Source organism: Anabas testudineus, chromosome 4 (assembly GCF_900324465.2).
Source record: "Anabas testudineus chromosome 4, fAnaTes1.2, whole genome shotgun sequence".
Lineage (NCBI taxonomy): Eukaryota > Metazoa > Chordata > Actinopteri > Anabantiformes > Anabantidae > Anabas > Anabas testudineus.
The window spans coordinates 14,130,667-14,153,533 of NC_046613.1; the positions used below are offsets into that span (position 1 = coordinate 14,130,667).

The window sequence follows — 22,867 nt, forward strand, 5'->3', positions numbered from 1 at the left end:
GTGTTGTTTCTGTGTTGGTGTGTAGGAGGAGGACATCTTAGATCTGCTCGAGCAGTGTGAACTGGACGACGAGAAGCTGATGGGCAAATCCTCTAGGCAACGAGGCCCTAAGGTGGGTGAGAGTAAGCGAGAGATAGGAAGAAACAAAAACTGAGAAAGAGGAGGGAGAATAGGGACCACATGCCTCATGGGACATGAAAAAGTGCAAAGAGTGTCAGAGAGAGAGAGAGAGAGACGGAAGACAGAAGCTGGGGAAAGGCAGGTAGGCAGATGCCTGGAGCTAACACCCACAGAAGGCATATACAACGTGATTCAGAAAAATAAAAAGGGGGGTAGCAGGTTAGGTGAGAAAGAAAAGAATCAGAAAGAGGCCCAAAAGAAAAGACCAAACTCCCCTAGGGGACAGCTGTCAGGCTGTCTCTCTCCCTCTTTCCATGTTATCTTTCTTTCTGTCTATCTCCCTCTCTTTCTCTCTTTCTCTGTCACTCGCCCCCTCAATTTCCCACGACAGCACATTACTTCCTCCATCACCTTGCTTCACTCCCCTCCTTTCACCTCTCCATCCTTTTTCCTCTCCCTGCAAATCTACATCCATCCCTCATTCGAGGGCTAAATTGGCTGGAACACTCAAAGAGTGTGTTAGGGACTCGACAGGGCAGTTCAGCGCTGCATTAGAAAGGCCGTAACTGGAATGAGGACTTGTTCAGACACAATCAGTGTTGTCCAAATTCATTTGGGTCGCGTCACTTCCACTGCTGCCAAGTGTGTGGAAGGAGATATTGAGAGCAGAGGAAGGAAAGAAAGAGCTGTGGCGGTAGATTCACTCCCTAGGCCTGCAGTGCTCACATGCCATCTGGTGAAACTCAACCAATGAGTTTACAAAAGCTAAAAGAGAGGAGTCAGGTAGAGGAACTAAGAAAAAGGAGTTTGAGGGAAAGAAGGGGCAATACAATTTAGCACTGAGGCAAAGATCAGAGGGAGAGGACACGAGGAGAGAGAAGGAGAGCAACTACATCCAGGTTCTTTCCACTTGTTTCTTTAATTCTCTTCCTCTGTTATTTTTAACTCTTTCTAAAAATGCGTTATGTAACCCATTCCCTTCTTCCTTCACTTTTCTCCTTAGCTCAACATTTTGCTCATCGTTCCAGCTTCTTCGCTTGGCACATATGTAAAAATTCTCTCTCATGTCATCCGTGTCTGGCCTTCTCGCTTCCTCTTCTTGTCTTGTCTTGTCTAACTCCTGTCCTCTCTCCACTCATATGTTCAGTGTCATTTTCTCTCTCTCTCTCACTTCCATTTCTTTCCATCTATTCTGTGCCTGCACTCTGTTTCTCTCTGCTCCCATACTCAGATTCACCTTGTCCTCCTCTTTATTTCTCTCCTCATCAATCTCTTGTTCTCTTCTTCCCTTTTATTCTCCTCTTGTGTATTTAATCTCTCTCTGTCTATCCTCCTCTATCACTCACCCACTCAGCCACCCGCTGGTGACTGTGTAAGCCCTGTGATCACTTCCTGCCCATTAATATAGGTGGTCTGACAACAGTGCCCGAGCGAACATTGAATAACAGATGTATAAATGCTTTATTAATGCTATCAGTGTGTCCCCTTTCACTCCCTTGTGAGACAGACACTCAACTTAATGAACTTGAAAAAAAGTGTGTGCATGGGAAATAAGAACATGATTCCCCACTTCTACTCATCAAACATTTTCATCCTATAAAGATTTTATTTAAAAATGACATATTAAAGATGAGATGCAACCAGAATTCAAGCATTACCAAAATACAGTAGCTTCGTGTCAAAAAAAGGAACATCAGAGCAGTTATCAGAAGTTATAACTCTCCTTGTTTAAAGGAATTTTCTCTTTCATTTACACAAGCTGTCAGATATGTAAAACATTTGGTTTTAAATAAACAGCTTTACTTTGAATTTAACCTTATACATCCAGTCAAGTCACATTTGCTCAAGGGAAGGAGGAGCTTGTGTTTCTATTTATAGTGACAACCAGGCTTGAAGTGCATGTGCAATTGTGTACAGCATCTGTGCATAATGAGCTTGCAAGCAAACATACACTCATGTAAGCATGTGGGCTAGCGGTGTCAGCACTCGGTCTCCCAGTGACAGATGGTAATGGGCTAAGGGTGAGGCGAGGCTGAGGGGGGTTGACAACATTTCAATGTCTTCATGTTTAAGTGGGTGTGTGTCTGTGTTTATTCTTGTACTTATGTCCTTGTGACAGGCTGGTTGAATTTTAGACCTTTTGAAGAAACATTTTTCCAAAATGAGGTCAGTTCGGATTGGTATTAGGAAGTGAAGGCCATCAGTGTAAGATCCCATGAGAATAAAAGTAGAAGAATGTGTGTGTGTGTTTGTGTGAGAGTTAGAACATTATATCCATTTATCTGTGTAAATGTGCACAAATCCTTCTAATATATGTATCTGTATGTGCACATTCTCTGTGTATACTGTATGTCTTCCGCATACACTGTATATGTATTTACCTTGAATGCTTGTATCTGTGTTTGTCCTCGACAGTCCTTGACCGCAATGCCAGAATGCAGTACAACACCAAGACGTCAACGACCAGACTACCTGGCTGACTTCACAAGCGGCAGCAGCGCTGACAACTCCTGCTCCTCCTCAGACGAAGAGGAGGAGGAGAGGAGGAAAGCAGGAGGAGGAGGAGGAGGCGAAAGAGGCGTAGAAAAGAGGGAGAAGAAAGTTTCCTACGACCTTGGGGAGAGCAAGGAGAAGAACTTGGCTGAGCGCTCAGGTAAAACAGCAGGATGTATAAAAGTGTCTAAAAATATTTTTATTAGGAAGCCAAAGTGTGGGGATTTTGACAGGAATGTTGTTTCCTGCAATCTCTCTTTCTTGTTTGCTTTGTTTTTGCTTGCTTGCTCTTCTCATTTTGTCTCATTCTCCCTTTTCCTCCTGCTGTGTTTGTTGATGTCCTCTTCATTTTTAGCTGGAGTCATTCATCTAATTATAGTGGTTAGCTTAATTGCTAAACCAAACAAAGCTGTATAAATGTGCAAAACCAGACACCTACATACATACACATTATTAGATTTCTATTTCCACCTGCACTTCCATTTTATTTGACATTGAAAGTGTATAGTGGTGGACCGGAGAGATAGTGAGTGTTAATGTATATAATTTTGGACTAAGGAAATTGTAACTGAGCCTGTAATGCTGCAAGCACACGACATCCACTCCAATCAGGTATACTTTTCACACTTACACAGTTTAAAAAATATATTCATAGTTATACAGCACACATTTCCATTTACATGCACACACTTTTTAAAATAAAAATTCTGAATTTTGCTTTGATCAGAACCTGCTGTGCACACACACACACACACATACACGTATATGCACACACTCTCCAACAGCAGGGAGGAGTAGGTTATGATGGTGAGAGCCAGAAGAGGCTACATTACAGTATGGATGTTGCTTGAAAGTTTGCTTAGAATTTTCTCTACTACAAAAAAAACTCCAATCTTAAATACAGTATCTATGTGTGGCAAATGGGAACATTTATTATTATTAATTCATTTGAAGAAGAAATTAGAGTGAGGACTTTCAATCACTGGGATGACAATCACATGCCCAAACGTCTAGCTGCTCATACTGAAGGGGTTGTAGTCTTGTTGCTCTCTTCCTTGAATCTTCTATCTTGAATATCAGTGAATGAGAAGCAATATCATAATTTGGGGCTGTTTTGCTGCCTCTGGACCAGGATGCTGGACGAGCTAAGAAGCAAATTCTGCAAAATGTCAGGGTACGCTGAAGGTCACAAACACAAAAGCAGTTCTACCAAAGACCGATTAAAGCAGAAGAAATATACCGTACATCTGTTAGTCACTGTTTTGGAATGGACAAGTAAAAGTGACCTTAATCCTATAGAAAAAGCAGTTCATGCAAGGAAGCCAACCAGCATTCCTGAGTTAAAGCTATTCGGAGGAATTGGTTGAAATCCCCCCAACATGACATGCAGGGCTGATAAACAGTTACCCAAAATGCTGAGTTGAAGCTATTGCTGCAAAACGGGGTCACACCAAGTTACTGACAGCACAGATTCAGATACTTTTGCAACACAGATGTTTTCTTTTAGAATTGGATAATTTTCTACAACAAATAAAATTAACCAGCATATTTTTTGTCTCATTTGTTTAAATTGGTTCCCTTTATCTAATTTTAGGACTAGACTGAAAATATGATGATGTTTTCAGTCACATTTATGCAGAAATAGAAACGATTCGATAATGTTCAAAGGCCAGTGTGTATGCCTAATTGATTTGATAAAATGGAGTGCATCTTGCTGCTTTCTTATATAAAGGAGCATTCTACCTCCACGGTTATAAACACACACATTCACTAAATATTGAGGCACAGAAAAGCATAAGAGGAAAGATTCTAGTGAATGGAAGGTGAAAGAAGAGGCAGAGAGGAGGAGAAGAAGGAAGGAAATTGAAGGGGAGGACAAAAAGGCCCCTTTTCATTGTTTACCTTGAAAACACCTTGAGCTTAATGCTGAAATATTCCCTGTTTTATAGTGAGAGTGATAAGTGTCAAGCAATCCTGCAAATTCAAAGTCACATACATCAACATACTTTCAGCTCTCAGAAGGGAGAACGAGGACACCTTTCATAGCGGTTTATGTGCTGACCTTGGGAAGAAAAAAATTCTGTGGTTGCATTGTGGGCCAGCAGTTTTTACTGCTCAATAGAGTACCCTTGCATGAGCTCATTCTGTTTGTCACAAAATAAGGGACAAAGCCATGAAAAACCCCAACTTCTGGACCAAATACCTAAATATGTGTATAAGTGTGCGTGTGTGTGTGTGCAGAGAGAGAGGCAGCAACCCTGCCAAGCCCTACTCCATACCAAGCCACCAAAGGGCTGCTAGGACTAAGCCCCATAATGCTGTCATTTGGCAATGGCCAAACCTCAGAAGGGTCGACAACCACACACACACACACAAACATACACAAGCAGACCTTGTGTGCATACTTGATGTCAGACAGACACACTGCAGGAATAAAAAGCACACGCTAATACACTGGCTGGTAGACAAGCTGGAGGAGTTTCAAGGGTGATGGAGAGTGTCAGTATGAGTTTTCAGCTTCATTTTGCTTCTGTGTATTTGCCTAGTATGTGTGTGTGTGTGTGTGTGTGTGTGTAAATGTGTGTATCTGAGGCAGACAGAGAGAGAGAGAGAGAGGGGGATGCTCCTTAATCCATCCCCAAAGCAGACAGGACTACTGTTTAGTTTCTGGTTTTAACTACACATGCTGTGTACACACACGCACACACACACGGCCACTGGACCAGTGTGCCAGAGTATAGCTGTGGGAGTTTTAATGCCACACTTCATCTCCAAAGCCACCCGGCAACAGATGGAAAGCAGAGACGAGAGCTTGACAGTGACTGGAGCAGTGAGACAGAATCAGGGAAGAAAAGAAGCTGTAGTGTGAGAGGGAGTCAGTTTTCATCTTCAATCCCTCTCCCTCTCTTCGCTTTCTCCACAGGTCGCATGCACTGGAAACGTCCAGTCAAGTCACTCAAAACCAGTCCCACCCCCTCAGCCTCACCCACGCTGTCTGGGCCAATCAGGCGCTCCATCTCCTGTCCTCGCTCCATTGCTTCCCTCTCATCGCCCAGTGAGTTGCGAGCTTTGTCTACCAGGCCCTCTCCTACAGTTCCCATGGCCACACCCCTCGTCAGGCCAAGCTCCGCCACACTACGCTCTCACTCACTGAGCCGCAGTGGTTCCGCCCATCGTGTGCCTCACAGCAACAGCCTTGGGACCATCCACTCCAACATAGTAAGCCACTCAAACCACACAAAGCCGTGTTTACCTCTTTACATTTCAGAATGTGTGAGATAAGGTGTCAATCACAGAACCGTATACTAAATTCTTTTTAAATAGTCAAGCTGTCATTTTGCTCAATGTGGCAAGTCTCTGCTGATTCACTACTCAAACTAAGTTTAAAGAAAACAATCAAGACTTCACAATTTCACTGAAGTCTGACGCACAAAGTTACTCGTTCTGCCATTATAGCTTTTACTTTTCCCCTCTGCTTTTCTCCCCCTCTGGCATATATTGTATCCTGGCCCAATCAGAATCTTTTAAGCAGCTCCTTCAATACAGCAAAGACCTGCTGCAGCCCACAATAATCTTCTATTATGTTGCCATCTGTTGCTTTCCACCTGCCTCCTCCGTTCACTTTGCTTCCTTACAATTATGCTGGTAACCTGTGGATACAGTGGAATGAAGTAAATGAAGAAGAATGCCTTTGAGCAATGAGAATAGAAAGCAGAAACTTTTATAGTAAAGCAGACAAACATTTAGTTTTTCCTGATATTCATCAGGCACACATGAGTTCAAGGTTCAAGGTTCTTTATTGTTAGTTCATATTGCCAAGTAAAATTTGCGTAATCAGTGTACAGTTAAGTCATTGTGTTGCTAAGCCTGAAAATACTCACAAATAGCTTACTGCTAAATAAAAAATTAATAAAATAAAATAAAAAATATATAATAATTCTATGTTAAAAACTATTAAAAACCAAAAATCACACATTGCTTTAACATTAATAAAATTATATATTTTAGGCAGTTATTATTATTATTATAATTATTATATTATTTATACATTCTGTAGCATGGTGCATATTACTTATTTGGTTATCTGCAAATGTAATAATCCGCTATGCAAAAAAATAATTATTTGTGATTAAAATATTCCTGTAGCAGGATCATAAATTAATGAGAACTCAGGGCAAGAATGCCTGGGCAAGAAATGTGAACTTCAGTTCCCCCCTCATTAGAAGTAATATTGATTAATGTAGATGATACCATAAAAAGTTGCAATAATAACACCATGCTATTAAACAACCACGCATTTCTATTTATTTGAGGAGCATAAAAGTCTTTCTTGTCTTCCATGGCAAAATAGCATGCTGATTATATAAATCTTGTAGAAATGTGAGATAGCACAAAGGTGTTCAGTAAAACATTTAGTTTGATAATAATATGTACAGTAACTATATACTAAGTGTGTGTTTCTACTTGTGTGTGCTCTAGGGTGATCCACTGATAAACCTGAGGAGTAAAGAACAGGAGGCAGAGCTGGTGCGTCAGACTGTGGCTGCGCTGACTGCCATGAGGATCAGATTCCCAGGCAAAACTGAGGAGGAGGCCGAAGCCGTGCTAGACGAGGTAGGTGCATGACTTTTGTTGTATTTCTGTGTATATCAGTTGCCTAAGGTGCATTTTTATGTGTAGCCAAAATGCAAAAATCCAGATATAAAAAGTATAGAAAGAGAATAAAATAAACAAGAGAATAAAACAGGAATGAAAAAAAAATTGAACAAATACTGTACACAAATTAAAATCCACTACATTCCCAGAGCCTCCCTCTGTAGCCAGGTCTAGCCACTAAAAGTCACCTCCTCGCCTCCCTTCACAATATCCTGTCCGCTTTGGCCTGGCTCCCGTTGTCTTTCAAACGACCCCAATGACAACCTGTCAGTCAGTCTGCAGCTCCCCAATATTCTACACTGCTCCTTCGTGTTACTCAGTGCCTCCTCGAGTTCTGGTTAGATCACTGTGCGTTTGCTTTTGGTGTGCATTGGCGCATATGTGTTTTTACTATTGTGAAAGCCATTACTTAAATGTGTCTTTATTTCTTCAATATTAGTCTTCTAAATAGTCTAATAAAATAATTCCCTCATATGGCTAATGGTTATAAGCCTAGAAGAGTTTATAGATGTAGATAATGTTAATTATGAATCCAAAGAATCCAACTACTACTAACAGATGTAGTGTATGTGCCTGGATATTTCATTTTGACAAAGTAAATAGAAAAGAAAAAAGGCCTACTCAGAAAAATGTGACAAAGGCAGGCACAGGCTCACCTTGAATTCAGCTATCGCTGTCCTCAGAACCAGCCGTCTGTCCAGCACCACAGATCCCAGATGGTGCTGAAAGGACAGCAGCCAGGATGGTAGTCTTCACCAGGATGACTGATTAGAAAAATACTATGAAATTGTTAGCAGGCTATGTGAAGTATATTATAAGAAGTATACCAGAGTTATAATTCTGTGCCACTCTTAATCACGTGTTTTAGTAGCCTTAGTTTCAGTTTTGCTGTTTTTAGCTTTCTAACGTATGGCTTTAGTGTTCTCAGATTATGTGACAGGCTCTCAAATACAATTTATTATTATAATTATTTGTTTTTGCTTCCATAAATAGAACTAGCATTCAAAAATAGCAGTGTTCCTAATAATGATCTAATTCTAACAATCTTTTTTGACATTAAGCATGTAGTTAGGATTAAAGTAATGTTATGTCAAGCCACTAAGTAACTGTATGTGTACAGTATGCGTGACACCTAGGTGTGTCTGGGTCGTGAGACACAATTACCGCCACACCTGTACAGTTAACAAACCCTAATGAGAACACCATGGAAACACAGATGAGCAGCTGCACCTGTACTGTTCACTCTTTTCCTCAGGAGACAAGGAGTGTTCACTTGGCATGAAAACAATCTTTGGCATTTTATGCTTTCCTTGATTTAAAGTTGAGGTCTAATTGGGCTAATGATGTGTTTGTATTGAAGTAATTACCTCTTTTGTCTTTCACTCAAAACCAGTTTTATTGTCACAGTTGGAACCACTGAAAGGTGAAATCTATCGAGTGGGTTTTTTGTGCTTTAATTGAGGGCAATTTGTGTATGTATGAAACAAATGTGACAAATGATTGTGAACATGTGGCTTACCACTCAGGGTTCATAAGGTTCTTGATGTGAAAGAAAACTAAACAAGCAACTTTCTGAAAGCGAACAAAAGTGTTTACTGTATACCTATGCCTTCTATCTGTGAATCTTTGTGGGTTGTTTTGTGTGCATATGTATGGGTGTGTGAGTACACATGAAATTTACACTGGGGCTTCCCAGTGGGATCGCTGTTTGCATGCTACGTGAGAGGTTTATGTGCACCAGTAGGGAGATGTAGACTAAGTCAACAAGAGCAACAATAACGGTGCCTGTAGGTACACAGTGATGTTGGCACTAGGAGAAAGTGCATGGGGATATCCAGCACAGCTTTGGTGCATAACAACATACCCCAGGGATTTTTGACACACAAGCAAAACACAGGGTTTCACTGGCAAAAATTAACAACTTGATTTTACTCATTTTTTAAACTACTGATTTCAGCTGCATTTAAATTCATTGCATTAATTTGTGAGCGGATTTTTAATAATAATAAATAATATAAAATATAAAATATAATTAAGAAATAATATAATTTAATATGTGTACATGACTGAAGTGTGAATAAAAGCAGTCACATTACAACCCAGTAATGGGAAAGAAAGAACCTACAGCACTAGTGTCCCTATGCCCTTAAGACAAGAAAACTAAACAGCTTAGTGGTACAGTATTTTGCAGCAAACTCTCTCGCCTCTTACTTTGTCCTGTGACATCCTGTCATAGTCAAACATGCAACCTTTCCATAATGGAGACCTAGTGAATGTATGAAAGCCAAAAACCCAATATGTTAACAGATAAATAAACGCATCAATGTCTGGGCTGACATACATAAGAAAGCCTGTCAAGATGAGTGTGTGTGCTCTAGACTTAATCTATATGTTCTTCCTCTACTTCTGACACATTTTTATAATTTCTAAATAGTAAATGTACTTCGAGTTTAACTGCTCTAGCAATGACAAGCTGCTACAGCGTAGTGTGATGTGTACAGGAAAGCTCTTCAGAATATATTTCACTGTTCACTGTTCCTGTTGCACACAGTTTTTGCTGTTTTTGGCAGCAACTGAACTGCAAAACACCGTGACAGTGAGAGTTTTGCAGTAACCCTGAGTTTTGACTTTGATTGCTGGGAAATTACAGGTGGAGTAAATTGGCGTGGCGAGTGTTATTTTTTTGTTAATAATAATACTTCTAAGGGTGTTTTTAAATATTTTTGCTTGACTGTGATTCTAGTGTCTGTTTTAGACTATTTTTCACTTTTTTCACGAAAACGTTTCTTCATCAGATCCTCGACAACTGGAAATACCATAAACCAAAGGTGGCCTCCTATTGGCTAGTGAAGTTGGACTCAACCAAACAACGGAAGGTGAGTCTTTCTCCCTGTGTTTGTCTCTAAAGAATTGGAAGATGGTTTAAATTCCTAACCTTTGGAAGATCTGACAGTATCTATGGGTAAAACAACAATAAAATGAGTGCATCACAGCTCCCTTAAACATAAAAGTGAAGTTTTAAACTATTTGTTTGTGAGTTGCTTTGAATAAGGTTTGTGCCAAATAACAACATGTAAATATAAATACATTTCAAAATTTAAGCTTGGTCTAGCTATTTATACCTTCATAACTTTAGAAATCTTTTCAGTCACTATTCTCACAGATGATTCTTCATTTTACTGTATATTTATTCGGAAACTTTTAAAAATGGGCCACGTTACTCGTTTGATGCCTGTGTTTCTCATTCCCTGCTGTCTCATAGTCTGTACAGTCACCTCGTACAGTCTGGTCATTGTTAAAACAACTGAACATGACAAAACATCACCTCTCTTACTTATACCTGTGCGTCTTTTGAAATAAGTTTTAAAAACACAAATATAATCTTCAAATCAAACATAAGAGAAGAGATAAAAAATAAGACAGGCATGACAATCATTACACAGAGTTTCACAGTGAGAAGTAGACACACCAAATAGAATGTAAACAAAACAGAAGAGGGGACAAGATGTGAAATGGCATCCAGTAGGCGTGTCAGTAATGATGTGATCTCTCAGCCACTGCTTTCTGCACAACTGTGCTCAGCTGTGTTGTGGGCTGTGGCGGAGCGAGCTGATGTTTTATTTGGAGTGGAGCAGCCTAATGAGCAGCAGACAGAGGTCAGGAATGTAGCGCCCACTGCTCTGCCATCTGATTACCATACCAGAACATATCTGTGTGTGTGTTTATTCATCTATCCGTTTGTCTGAGTATGTGTGCATCTCGCTCACCTCATATGGGTGTAGAGAACTCTTGCCTCTTCGCATCGCAAACACACAAACACATGGTCAGATGGGCACGTCAGTAATGAGGAGCAAGGAATCAAAGTCAAAAGAGCCACAGCGCTGCACTCTGAGCAGGGTGAAAAGAGAAAGAAAAGGGGAGGAAGGGACGGTGGTGAGGTGGGGAGGGATGGGAAAGCGAAGAAGGGAAGATAGAAGGATGGCACAGGTGTCCTCAGACTGCTGGGGAACTTCTGACACCTTCTCTCCAAGACTGACGTTGGTGCAGCAATTAGTCCTCTCTCCTTTGCTCTCCACTGTCTGCCCTAGCACTTTTTGCCCTGCCTCTGACACACACACACACACACACACACACACACACACACACACACACACACACACACACAACGTATACTGTATGTGTAAGTATGGCTGTAGATGCTTGAGTGAGATATAATCCTGTTCCGCTCCTTACTATATGTGCATAGGGTCTGATTAATGGAGTTTTCAGGATGTGTTTTTGTGTCTGTACTGTCTGCAGTTCTTGTGTGTGCACATGCATCTGTGTGTATTTTTTCGTAAATGCAAGGCCTGCTCTCTATTACTGAGTGACGCATTAGCCTTGTGATTGCTAATTTTAAGGTATAATTAAAAAAGACAAAGAAATTACAGTTACAAATGCCAACTCACGCATATTAATTACAAATGCTTTCACCCTTTGTCTTGCAGCATTAATTTCCATCATTATCACATGCTTGATTTAAACCTCTGTCACTCTCTCTTCCTCATCTCTGTCTTACTTTCTTTCTCACCCAGGTGCTAGACATTGTACGCACAAATGTACGCTCAGTGCTGCAACGGATCTGGAGGGAGCCAGATGTAGAGAGCCTCCACCTGTACCGGCTCTTCAACCGCGTCTTTAACCGACTGCTCTGGAGTCATGGACAGGGCCTGTGGAACTGTTTCTCCAACACTGGGTAGGGCAGATTGGGCCTGACTGTGACATGGATTAGAATGATGTAATGACTGGGGTACATATATGCATTAGATGGAAGTAATTGTCATATTGTCAGTATCAGAAGGTAACAATAATTGACAGTCCCATTCCTTCTGATGTCAGAATGGTGTGGAATGAGGAGTTTTCAGATGCTGCTCAATGATCCGACAGGCATGTTTCTTCGCTTACTGATGCAAAGCTCTGCTAAAATGCAGATGTAAAAATTATCATACCTGCCGTCATTTCCAATTTATTTTATAATCCATTTTTTGCGCTCTGGGATGACGAAACCTCTGTATACGAGGAATCATCATCATCACTTTAGAAAAAAAGAAATACAATTACCACACTTCGTTTGCGTACGCCTCCACCTACTACTGAAGTTGTAGTTTACATGCATGTCTGTCCAGATTTTCATTCTAACGAGTTTATGCGCGAGTCCAAGTGGACGCTTCTGCCAAATTTGAAGAAACTCCCTCAAGGTGTTATTCAGATATCATGTTTACAAGAATGGGATGGGCAGACAGGCAACACAAACACGTAAAGGCATAAAAATTACAGCAAATGAGCGAATCTAACCACATTTAAATTAATAAAATAATTCCTACTTAATTACTGAAATCAAGGAATATTGCCTAGTGATCAAACTGTCACTCACCACTCTATTCATTCATTCTTTCAGTACCAAGCACCACGTGGTCTCCCTATGTCTTTAAGTCCGGTGTTCGTCAGTGTACCAGTGTCAGTGACAGCAGGGACAATTTGCCGTTTTTTTTCAGGATGACTCGAGACGCCAGCTGAATGATACAGAATGAGTGACAGACCAACCAGACCCCGCTGCACTTCTCTGAAAGCTCTTGGTGATGAAATAAACATGTTGCTCAGTAGAGACAGGGTGCAAATTAAGGTCACAAATCTGGGCTTTTAATCAGGGCTTTTTCACAGGTGGCAGCATGAAAAAGAGAGGGTAGGGATGGAAGCAGGAAGAAGGTGAATGAAGGCCTTTTAGTTATTTTACTTTGGTTTGTTACCGGATACTTTTGATATCTGATGAGTGAGTTTTCATGTGGTTCCTTTTTTATTTATTTATTTTTTCCTCTTTTTGATGTGACAGAAAGTGGCTTCCTACAAGATGAGTCACTGCAATGACAGCCCATTTGATCATATCCGTATAGAAACCCCTCAACGGCAAAAGAGACAGACGCGCACACATACAAAACTGTTTCCCATCAGTGGTTCAGTGACTTTCCTAAACATATATTTTGCTTCCATCAAACACAGACACGCACATACACACAGCAAGACATCTTTCAGACGCATCAAGCTGGTTTCCACACATTTGTTTCTTCAAACACATACATTAGCGTCCTCACACAGACCCACACATATACACAACCCTGACAGCTGCTGTGCTGGTGGCTTTTCATTTGGTCTGTGATAAAGGTCTGGCCTTCTCCTCTCCATATTTTTTACAGTTCAGTTGTTCAGTGGCCGTGTTTCCCTCGACACCAAAGGCTCAGAGGGTGTAACTAAAGTCGCTAAAGCCCCACAGCTCTCCATTTTCCTCCTCCCTTCTTTCTTGGTAGCTGTAAATGAGGGAGAGTGAAGAAGGGAGTGAGCAAGTGATAGAGATGAAGGGAAGAATAAGGAGGAGGGTAGAGTCGCTGTAACACACAAAAACTAAGAGGAAAGTGACAGGAAATGAGACACTTTAAATGTAGTAAAGAGGAGAGTGGTGAAGGGGTAAAGGGCCAAGAGGATTAGCCTAGCCTAGCTGCAGCTATGCCCAGCACACTGCACCCCGTGTAGCCTTTGTCTCATCTCAGCCTTCACTGGATCATCCTGCACTGTAGCTCGCGAGCCTATCATCTGGCCTCTCCCTACAGCGGGCTGTGGCGCTAACATGGATGCACACAACAGGGGGGCATGTCACGTGAGGATAGTGAAGTGGTGCACATCGAAAAGCACACTTCAAATCCGGGTTTGGACTTACTCCCCCGCGATCCCCTCTGTCTCTTGTTTGATATTTTATCTAAGGGACTTAACAACAATCAAACAGCCTAGCAGCTATTGTGGGCGATGAATTCAACAGGCTTTGAAAACGACTTAGAGGAAAAGAATGGAAACACACACAGTTTTGAACCCTTTCAGAGGAAGTACCCCCCACCTCCCAAGGAGTGAAAAGGGGTAGACATCAAACGAACCCCCCGGGGTTGTGTGTCTCAGTTGTTGAAGCTCTCTCACAGTCAGGGGTATGTCCGGGGTTGTAAAGGGGGTTAACTGTAGTTGGATTTGTTTCATTCTTCCTCTGTGTGTGTGTGTGTGTGTGTGTGTGTGTGTGTGTGTCTGTCTGTCTTCCAGTATGGTTGTGTGTATACACATATTTTAAGTACAGTAAAAGGCTGCACATCAGACCATCTGTGTGACCATCTTAAAATCTGTGGGTACATCATGTGTGGACTACACTTACATATATTGATAAATGTAGGGTTAGATTAACTGATTACTTATAACTGAATGTGATTTTTGTGTATGTATATGTCTGTACTAAGCATTATCTGACCATTTATGTATGCCTTCTAATCTGCTGTGCAGGTCATCGTGGGAGACCATCTTCAGTAAGAGCAGTGAGCTGGTGTCCCCGCAGGAGCTGCAGTGCTGCCGCCGCCTGGTCCAGCTGTGTCGAGACTGCCTGTTGGTCGTCTACAAGTTTGTCTCAGAGTCCCGTGGCTCTTTGACCGGACTCAGCCCAGAATGGGATGACACCAGGTGAGAAGGACACCCAACCTTTTCAAGTCTTCCCACTGAGTTCTTTATTTTTGAAAGATTCTTCTATCATTCCTGCTGCAATAGATAGCTCATCATACAGCAGGTCGGCTGGCTAAGGTTCAAGGATAAGATGGAATTCTAAAGTCTGATAGGTTCCAGATTTAAACTTTGTGCTTAACTTTCACATCTTTGGTCTCAGAATGTAAATAGATGGTTTAGGTTCAAATATACATATGTTAAACGAGTAACAAACTCTGTTAAATGCCCTTCAGAAAACACTGCAAAAACTGAATTGAGTAAGTGCATTAATAAAATATTCTGACACACAGTCAAGAAAACTTTGATTTGAAATTTCAACAGCCACCGTCATTAAACATCTAAGGAAGCAGCTCCTCTCACTCCTCCGTGGAGCCTTAAAGCCATCATCTTCATCACATAACCCAGATTAAATAAACAAACATAAAATCAGCCTCATTCTATTTTTAAGGTTGATCCCTGCAGGAGACAGCAGCTCAGGTTTGGAGTGAGTGAACTTTTAAAGCACATATGCTTTGGGCTGGCAGACAGGGAGGGAGGAGGGTGAGGAGAGGGAGTGTGCTGTTAACAGGAAATAATGGCCCACAGATTAGCGCTCAGGTTAGCCCGGGGCCCCCCGAGGCCTGCTTAATTCAATTAGAGCCCAGATGAGCCTGTGCAGCAAATGACCTTATGAGAGAGAGAGCTCCTTTTTTCCTGGGGCCTCGCTTTACATGATTCATAACTCTTGCGCATATTTTAACAGGCTATCACTTTGTGCCTACAGTATAAAAACCTCAGCTGTTTAAAGAAGTGTGTAGCATTTGTGTACTGTTGCAGAGCTCCAGTGTTTTAACTAATTTGATGTTGATGCTATTGATAGATAATCATGATCTTGTGCCAATTTGTTTTGAGGATAGATTCAAGGATATAAATTTATGAATGGCCTATGTGAGGATTTACACAATATAATTTTAATTGGGTTTAATATCAAAAGCATGCACAAAATGTTACAATGGTGTGTCAATATATTTGCAGTAGGTGTCCTTGAGAGTCCATTTAAGCATGCACTGGTCTGTCTCTCCTTATTTTTTCTTTGTCTATATATGTCTGTAAAAAAGCTTGCCATTTGCTGCTGGACCAGCCTCTACTAATGGCTCTGCCCCCGCTGCTGTTGCTGCTGCTTCTTCTTCCTCCTCCTCCTCCGTCTCTTCGCCCCTCGACGCAGGTCTTTGCTTGGTTTAGTTCCGCTAAACCCCCCCCCCCATCTTCCAACACCGTCCCTATTCACTGCCTTCTGCTGCTCCTACCACCTCACAGCTGTAACAAAGGCCTGGTCCCACCTGCCCAATGATGGTTGCTTTGGCTGCACAGTCAATAGTCTAGCATGGTCTTTTCTCCTTTCCGTCTCTAACATAATATAATCTTTGGATTGACCTAAACAACTGCTTCAAATTATTTGACTATTTGTACCACAAAGTTACAAACGATATGTTCAAAAGGAGAACGAGGCATATTACGACTGTTTGTCAACACTGCAACCATTTGGCCGGCTTGCTGTGCATCACCAGCTAATCACCCTGCTGCCACATGCTTAACTATGCCTTTCATGAGATGCTTTTATCAAGAGCATCTTACCCCGAGTGCATTTTCAGAATGAGTGGCCTCAGTTGGAACTGAGCGCCACACCTGCACCGCATCAGTGCCATGATCAACCTAAGCACCGCTTTCTTCTTATTAGAAGATAGAAAATGGCTCGGCTTATATTGTGTGGTTATGTGTGTGGTTTCACGACACAAGCAGTTCACATCTCTTCATCAGGCATGCAGAGAACAGTTGCAACCTGTCGCCACCTCAAATAGCTGAGAAGCAATTAGGATTTTTCTTTTTCTCATTGATGCATAAACTTTACACGAGAGAGTAAACTGTGTGCATATGAGGTAAACACATTTGCATGCACATCTCATGTGACTCTTACACAACTGATCTGTTCTTCCTCAGTGACTCACACTCAGCCCTCAAACATATATAGGAGTGACTTTTCCTGAGCCGTGTTGAAATAAAACAACCAAATAAATGTTACAAAGGAAGTTTCCTTTTTTTTAAAACCGTCTCTTAAGAGAAATCACATGCAAGGCCTCATGCAAGAACCACAAATATGAACAGTTCAACAATTTTCAGCTTTCTTTCTTTTAGTTGTGCATTTCAGAGCTCAATTTACATTTCTGTGGTTGAGCAACATAAGAAAATTCTCACCCTCATTTTGTTGTGTCTGGGTTTACGTGGTTTACATTTCAAGCCTGTGCACGTAGGAGAGTTTACTGAATCTCACGTCGAGTTCTTCCCATTCATACAAACTCCCAGAAATGTTGGAAAAAGTAAGATATAAATATAAGTGATCTTGCATGAGGCCGCCATCTTAGTCTGGGGAAAACATGAAGAAGGAATTTTGAAATAAAAACACAAACTTTATTCATGCTTACAGTATTAGCTTCAGTTGATCTTCATAATATGCATGTTCTCACACATTGCATCATTAAGGAGTCTCTTAATCCATTTGTTCACATGTAAAAATGACTTCAACCACCATGTTTTTTTTTTTTTTTCTTTAGATTTCTGGCTTGGAAAATGCAAACCTATGCTCTGCTGTATATGTTTAAATACATGTTCATAAATAATAGAATCATCTAACGTGATTGTAGGATAATAAACAACAGAAAATTAGTAGGTAAAGGTCAATCCAAAGGTGAAAACTACTGTAAAACGATTGTATATTACAACACCATTATTATTATATAATATGTTAAACTGAAAATTATCTCCAACTCTTTAATACTCGTATACAATGAAAGTGGACGTGGATGCCCAGTTTTCCTAGAAACCTATTGTCTGACTACTGAAATGAGAAAAACACACATGCAGGCAAATAATGGACTGCTGAATTCAGCATCTCTAGACTCCTTGTTCATGTACAGGAAACACACATACTGTACATAACACATACACTTGCACAGCTCTTGACAACCTTTGGCACACGTCAAAGTGGGTCTGTTGGCCTGAGTCTTTGAGGTCTCCATTGTTGACCACACCTGCCTGCTCTTGTTGAAGCATCTCTCATGTGTGTAGTGCCCTGATCAGGTGTGTCAACAGCCTCATGGGTCTTAGAAAAGTCCTTCACCCTGTGTGGGCAGATGAGAGGAAGTAGCTAAATAGCTCCACTAATGACTTTCTTGTTAAGCCTGGAATTACTGTCACTACCCAAAGACAATTTCCCCACGATGACAAAAGTTTCAGATTCTATTAACTTTCATCTGTTTGAAAAGTATGGCAGTAATTAGGGTTAATTGGGGTGTTGAGCTGAATGTGGGCTGCAGATAACCTTCAAGCCTCTTTGTACCTCTTGGTTTATGATTGGGTGAGCTATCATGGTAGTCTTTCCATCCATTCTTACTCATGATATTTTACTTTGTCTGGCCTCCTTTTTAATTCACTGTAGTAGTTGCATCTCAATGAGTGAGTGGCGTCCATATGGAAGTCCTGTCAGAAAGAACAGTAGTAGATTGTAGCTTTGCATGTATGAATGAACCAGGAGAGTATCTCTCCGTTTCCCTGTCAACTGATGGATTGAAGCAAAGGGCAAGTGCCTGAACAAGCCTCCCTCTGGCTTCCAAGCAAGCACGTTGTTGCTAAGACCTTCTTCACGATCAAAAGGAGGACGAATCTGCAAGATGCCGAATGAGAGTCCAATTAAATATAGCCTGCAGAGACAACTGGACGTGAGAAGCCTCCCACCCCCACCCGTTGCCACTACCACCATTATATGAGTCTTCCTATGAGCAAAATATTCTCAAAGTGAATAGCAGAAGAGCTGCAGAACACACATTCATCTTCCAATGAATGCTCAATATTTGATTTTCTTTTCTTTTTTTTTTTTCCTGGGGATTTCGGTGATAACCTTATGGAAATGGAGCAGAGAAAAGGTGAAATTATACAAGCAATCCATGAACAGAATCCCCACTGGACGTACAGTGAATCTCATAAAAGAGGGTGATGGAATATAATGTGCCGGTCAGGTAGAAGTGAACATTAAAAATGAAGCAGAAATTAATCCAAGGGTGGCACAAAATGATTGTATGAAATCACTAAATGCCAATTCTAAAACTGCACTTTGAGCTACCTAAGAGAAGCACATGTGAAAGACTGAAAGCAAAGCAGCGCCTGCCCTCCTCTCTGGGGTTTAAGTGGAGGAGTTTAAGAAGAAGTGCTGGACTGAGCCCTTGTTCATAGAGTCCAGTCACAGACGAACAAGATGTGCTGGAGGGATACCTACGGCCCACTTGAAGCTGTTTCAAGGACACTCTTGTTGGACTAAATGAAGTTAATTTGATTCTTTCTTAACTCTCCTGGGTGTGGGGCTCTGTTGAAGCGGACGCCCTTAGCGACATGCTTTTTTTCCCCCCTCTCTTTCTGGTCGACTTTAGAAGAAACTGCTCAGCTAATTTGTCCAAGAGCCATTTCACAAGGAAAGAGCTGTCAGAGAAAAAGTGTGATATCTCTGCACCAGCTTAAAAGAAGATATTATTTCTTCACTCTGTAATCCTCAGCCCCAGTGGCTCCCTTTTGATTATATTGTCACATCTTAAATGCTTCCGCAGGGACCATTTCTTTTGGCTACTGTACTCGTTTAGCTGAACGAGTATTAGATGCAGTTTATTAGTTAAAGATCTTTGCTGCGAACGGTTCTATACAGCCACATAATGTATAATAACACAATAAGACAAGTGTTAGGCAAAAGCCCATTAATATAAGTCATTCTTCCTACCGATTTTTCTGGAGGAATTCAAACTACCCCTGTCTCATATCGTCTGAACAGTACTTCAACATTTGCATAAGCTTCAGTTAACCTTGTCCAGGATTTGATCATCCCATCTGACATTGCTCTGACAACCATATCTGACTCATTTCCAGTAACTAAGGAAAACGGGAGCAGGGTTCAGCCCCTCCTGACTCTATCTCAACCTGACGCTGGTCTCATTCTCAGGTACTGGAATGCTGTTAGCAGGAGCTGCCTCACTGCTCTGTCTCGGTGGAAGGTGTCATAGAAAAGTCTTAGAAAGGTACTGACGTCTGTGCCTCGGAATGATAGGTGAGGACTTTCTGTTCATGATACCAAAAATTTAAGGATCAAAGTTGAAAACTCAGTTGTCCTGAAAGAAAGAAAGAAAAATATCTTCTTTCAGCATTACACCCATAATTTACTACTCTGTGAGTGCATACAGTGCATACATAAATACTGCATATAACCTTATTAAGGTGTGTAAATGACATTAGAGGTTGGCTATATTGTACTAAATTAGAGTTGTAGTGATTAATTGAGAAAATCTATTCTTTTTAAGTATAATTCAAAACATTTTCCAGCTTTTCAAATGATATTTGATGTTTTCCTTGTCATAAACGATAAATAAAATGGCATTTATTCAGGTTTTGGACTGTTGGTCAGACAAAACATCTGAAGATGTCACCTTGGGTTTTGGGGAATTACAACAGCCCTTTTTTTTTTTTTTATGACATTTTATAGGCAAAGTAATAAATTGATTAGTTGAAAAGAATAATTGGGAAATAATGAAAAGATTTGTTAGCTGTAGCTAAAAGGTGCCCAGATCCTTAGCCTTTCACCATTTAAGCGTTTTTCTCTCTTTTATTCCTGATTTTAAGGGCAGGATGTGGTCATAATATCTTGAAATCACACCATTATTAAAGTTGGAATATGCATATGGAGATGGCTATAAATGGTAAAACCAATATGTGATAAGGGGGCGGTATTTGGTCTCAGTGCAGAGTACTAATTCGCCCTGACCTCTAAATCGTGACCTTTGCATATCTAATCCTCTCATTATACTCATCCTTTCCCCTAATCCTCCATCCCTCACTCTTGTCCGTCTGTCCAGGTATCTGCTGCCAGTGACCTCCCAGTTTATCATGAAGTGGCCTTCGTCCAGCTTTGGCCGCATCTCCTCGGCCATGCCACGCTCCCGCAGCCTTTTCGCCGCCAGGATGGGCCACTTCTGAGGTCACCGTGGCAACCCTGGCTCCTGACACCTCGCCTTTTGACCTTAACCTCTCCCCCCTGTCTCTTACCCAGCCAAACTCTGATCTCAGCAATCCAAGTATTGATCCGATTTTGAGGCAGCTCTGAACACCGGATGGAGCCTCACCCTTGGCCAAATCCTCTTGAGCAAGATCAACAAAAAAAAAAAGGCTAAGGATAAGTTGGGATCGCTAAAGGGCCTCGTTCATTTTAATTTAGTTTGGCCCTGCTCAGACCAGCAAACCACCGGTACCCTGGATCCTTCCCTTTAGCCTCAGTAACACCAGACAATGGGCTAACCCTCTTTTCTCATTGTAATTGCTGTACTATACTTTCTCACTGTACAGTTACAAGTCATGGTACTGTAAAAGAAAAAAAAGTAACACACTAAACAATGCAATGATTATTTATTTATGTACTTATTTATTTTGTAAGATATTCCATGAATGCAGTGAATGCTGATGCTGAATGCACATATGGAATGATATCAACAAAGCTACCCATTGTTTGAAGAAGATGGATGTAAAAGAACAACAAAAAGCATATTTTTGCTGGCTTTTATTTTATTTCTACATCTTTCAATTAGTTTATTTAACAACTTATATCAGAAGCTTTATGTTTAAAAATACTTTAACAGTCACTCCATGTTCTAAGTTTGGAATAACATTAGAGAGGTGGTGTCCGGGGATTTGAAAATGTTAAACGTTTGAATGCTAATGCTTTATGTTTTACCTGTGTGATGTGTGTGCAGCACTATTAAGCAACACAATGTTTAGAATGTCATTGTAGTAAAGCCAAGCCTCTTTGCCTCTTAGAGAATGAGCCGACTTTGATGCCAAGTGTGAAGCGCCAAACTTAAGTCTCAGAGAGCACCCGGCTTCTGATACTGTATATGCACATTGCAGTTTGTCACAGAAAGAGAAAAGTGGGTGCACATTACATTAGAGTCTGCATGCTAGATTTGAATCCCCAGATGTAATGGTTAGACAGAGGAGCTGCGTTTGGAATATACTTGAAATTGTGCATTGTCATTTCACTGTTTATTGGCGCCTTTTGAAGAAGAAGACACGTCACTTGTAGATTTATAATCTGGATTATGGATGACGAGAATGCGTTGCGTCACATTGTGCAGCACGTTAAATGACCTGGCTAAGTGCAAATGTACTGTACTGTAAGTGCGGTGGTTTGCCTGGGACGACCAGCTACAGTCTCCTCCCACACCGCACTGTAGGTAGAAGTGCCAGAAATACCATGGATGTGCCACTAATAAGCACATCGACTTCATGTGTTCAGTTGGGTTTTATTTAAGATAAATATGTCATGAAACTACTGTAGGACCTCAGTTAATTACAGTATTAAATGTTGATAGGGAGAAATGCAGTGTTGTATGTTTAGTCGTTTACTTGGCTCTGTGTACTACCCAATCACGATACGTTGGCCAAACTTTTAAAGATAGCAGTTTGTCCTCAGACAGTACAGTGATCATTGTTACCAGTTTTGACTAAGTGTAGCAGCAATGCTGTGCTAAATCTGCAAATTGAATTCGCCCATACACTCAACATCAAGTCACAATGCCAAATATTTTTATTTTGCCTGATTTTGTGTTATTTAAGAGTAGTTCTTTTTCATCGGAAGTATAGGATTTTTAATTTTACATAGCAATAAAATGTTTGAACAAACATATTTCCTCCTTTCGTCTGTATTTTTTAAAATTAGAAATATGTGTTTTTTGGTTGTGAATTGCTTTGTATTGAAAAAAATGAGAGTAAAAACAATTTGCCTGCATAAAAGGAAAAAAACTTATGCTTTACTTCAACTGCATTTTATTTTGACCTCATACTCACTTTAATAAAATTAGCACATACTGCTGCACCAAGTTCAAGGTAATTACAGCAAAAAAAATAGTTTATAAGTATTTATTTTTTAATTTATAAGTTAAATAATTTAAGTTTTGTGTTTAATTAAATAAAG

At 40.8% G+C, this 22,867-nt stretch overlaps 1 protein-coding gene across 1 annotated transcript in view; it reads left to right on the forward strand.

Annotated features, from left to right (window-relative positions):
* ttll7 (tubulin tyrosine ligase-like family, member 7) overlaps window positions 1-22,524 on the forward strand; it is a 66,046-nt gene extending 43,522 nt beyond the window's left edge. The window contains exons 14-21 of the mRNA XM_026345307.1: window positions 26-112; window positions 2,536-2,773; window positions 5,537-5,832; window positions 7,093-7,227; window positions 10,065-10,145; window positions 11,844-12,004; window positions 14,620-14,793; window positions 20,757-22,524. Of these exons, the coding sequence (XP_026201092.1) occupies window positions 26-112; window positions 2,536-2,773; window positions 5,537-5,832; window positions 7,093-7,227; window positions 10,065-10,145; window positions 11,844-12,004; window positions 14,620-14,793; window positions 20,757-20,877 (1,293 nt within the window). The 3' untranslated portion in view covers window positions 20,878-22,524. The remainder of the gene's footprint in view (window positions 1-25; window positions 113-2,535; window positions 2,774-5,536; window positions 5,833-7,092; window positions 7,228-10,064; window positions 10,146-11,843; window positions 12,005-14,619; window positions 14,794-20,756) is intronic.
* Window positions 22,525-22,867: the final 343 nt, after the last annotated feature.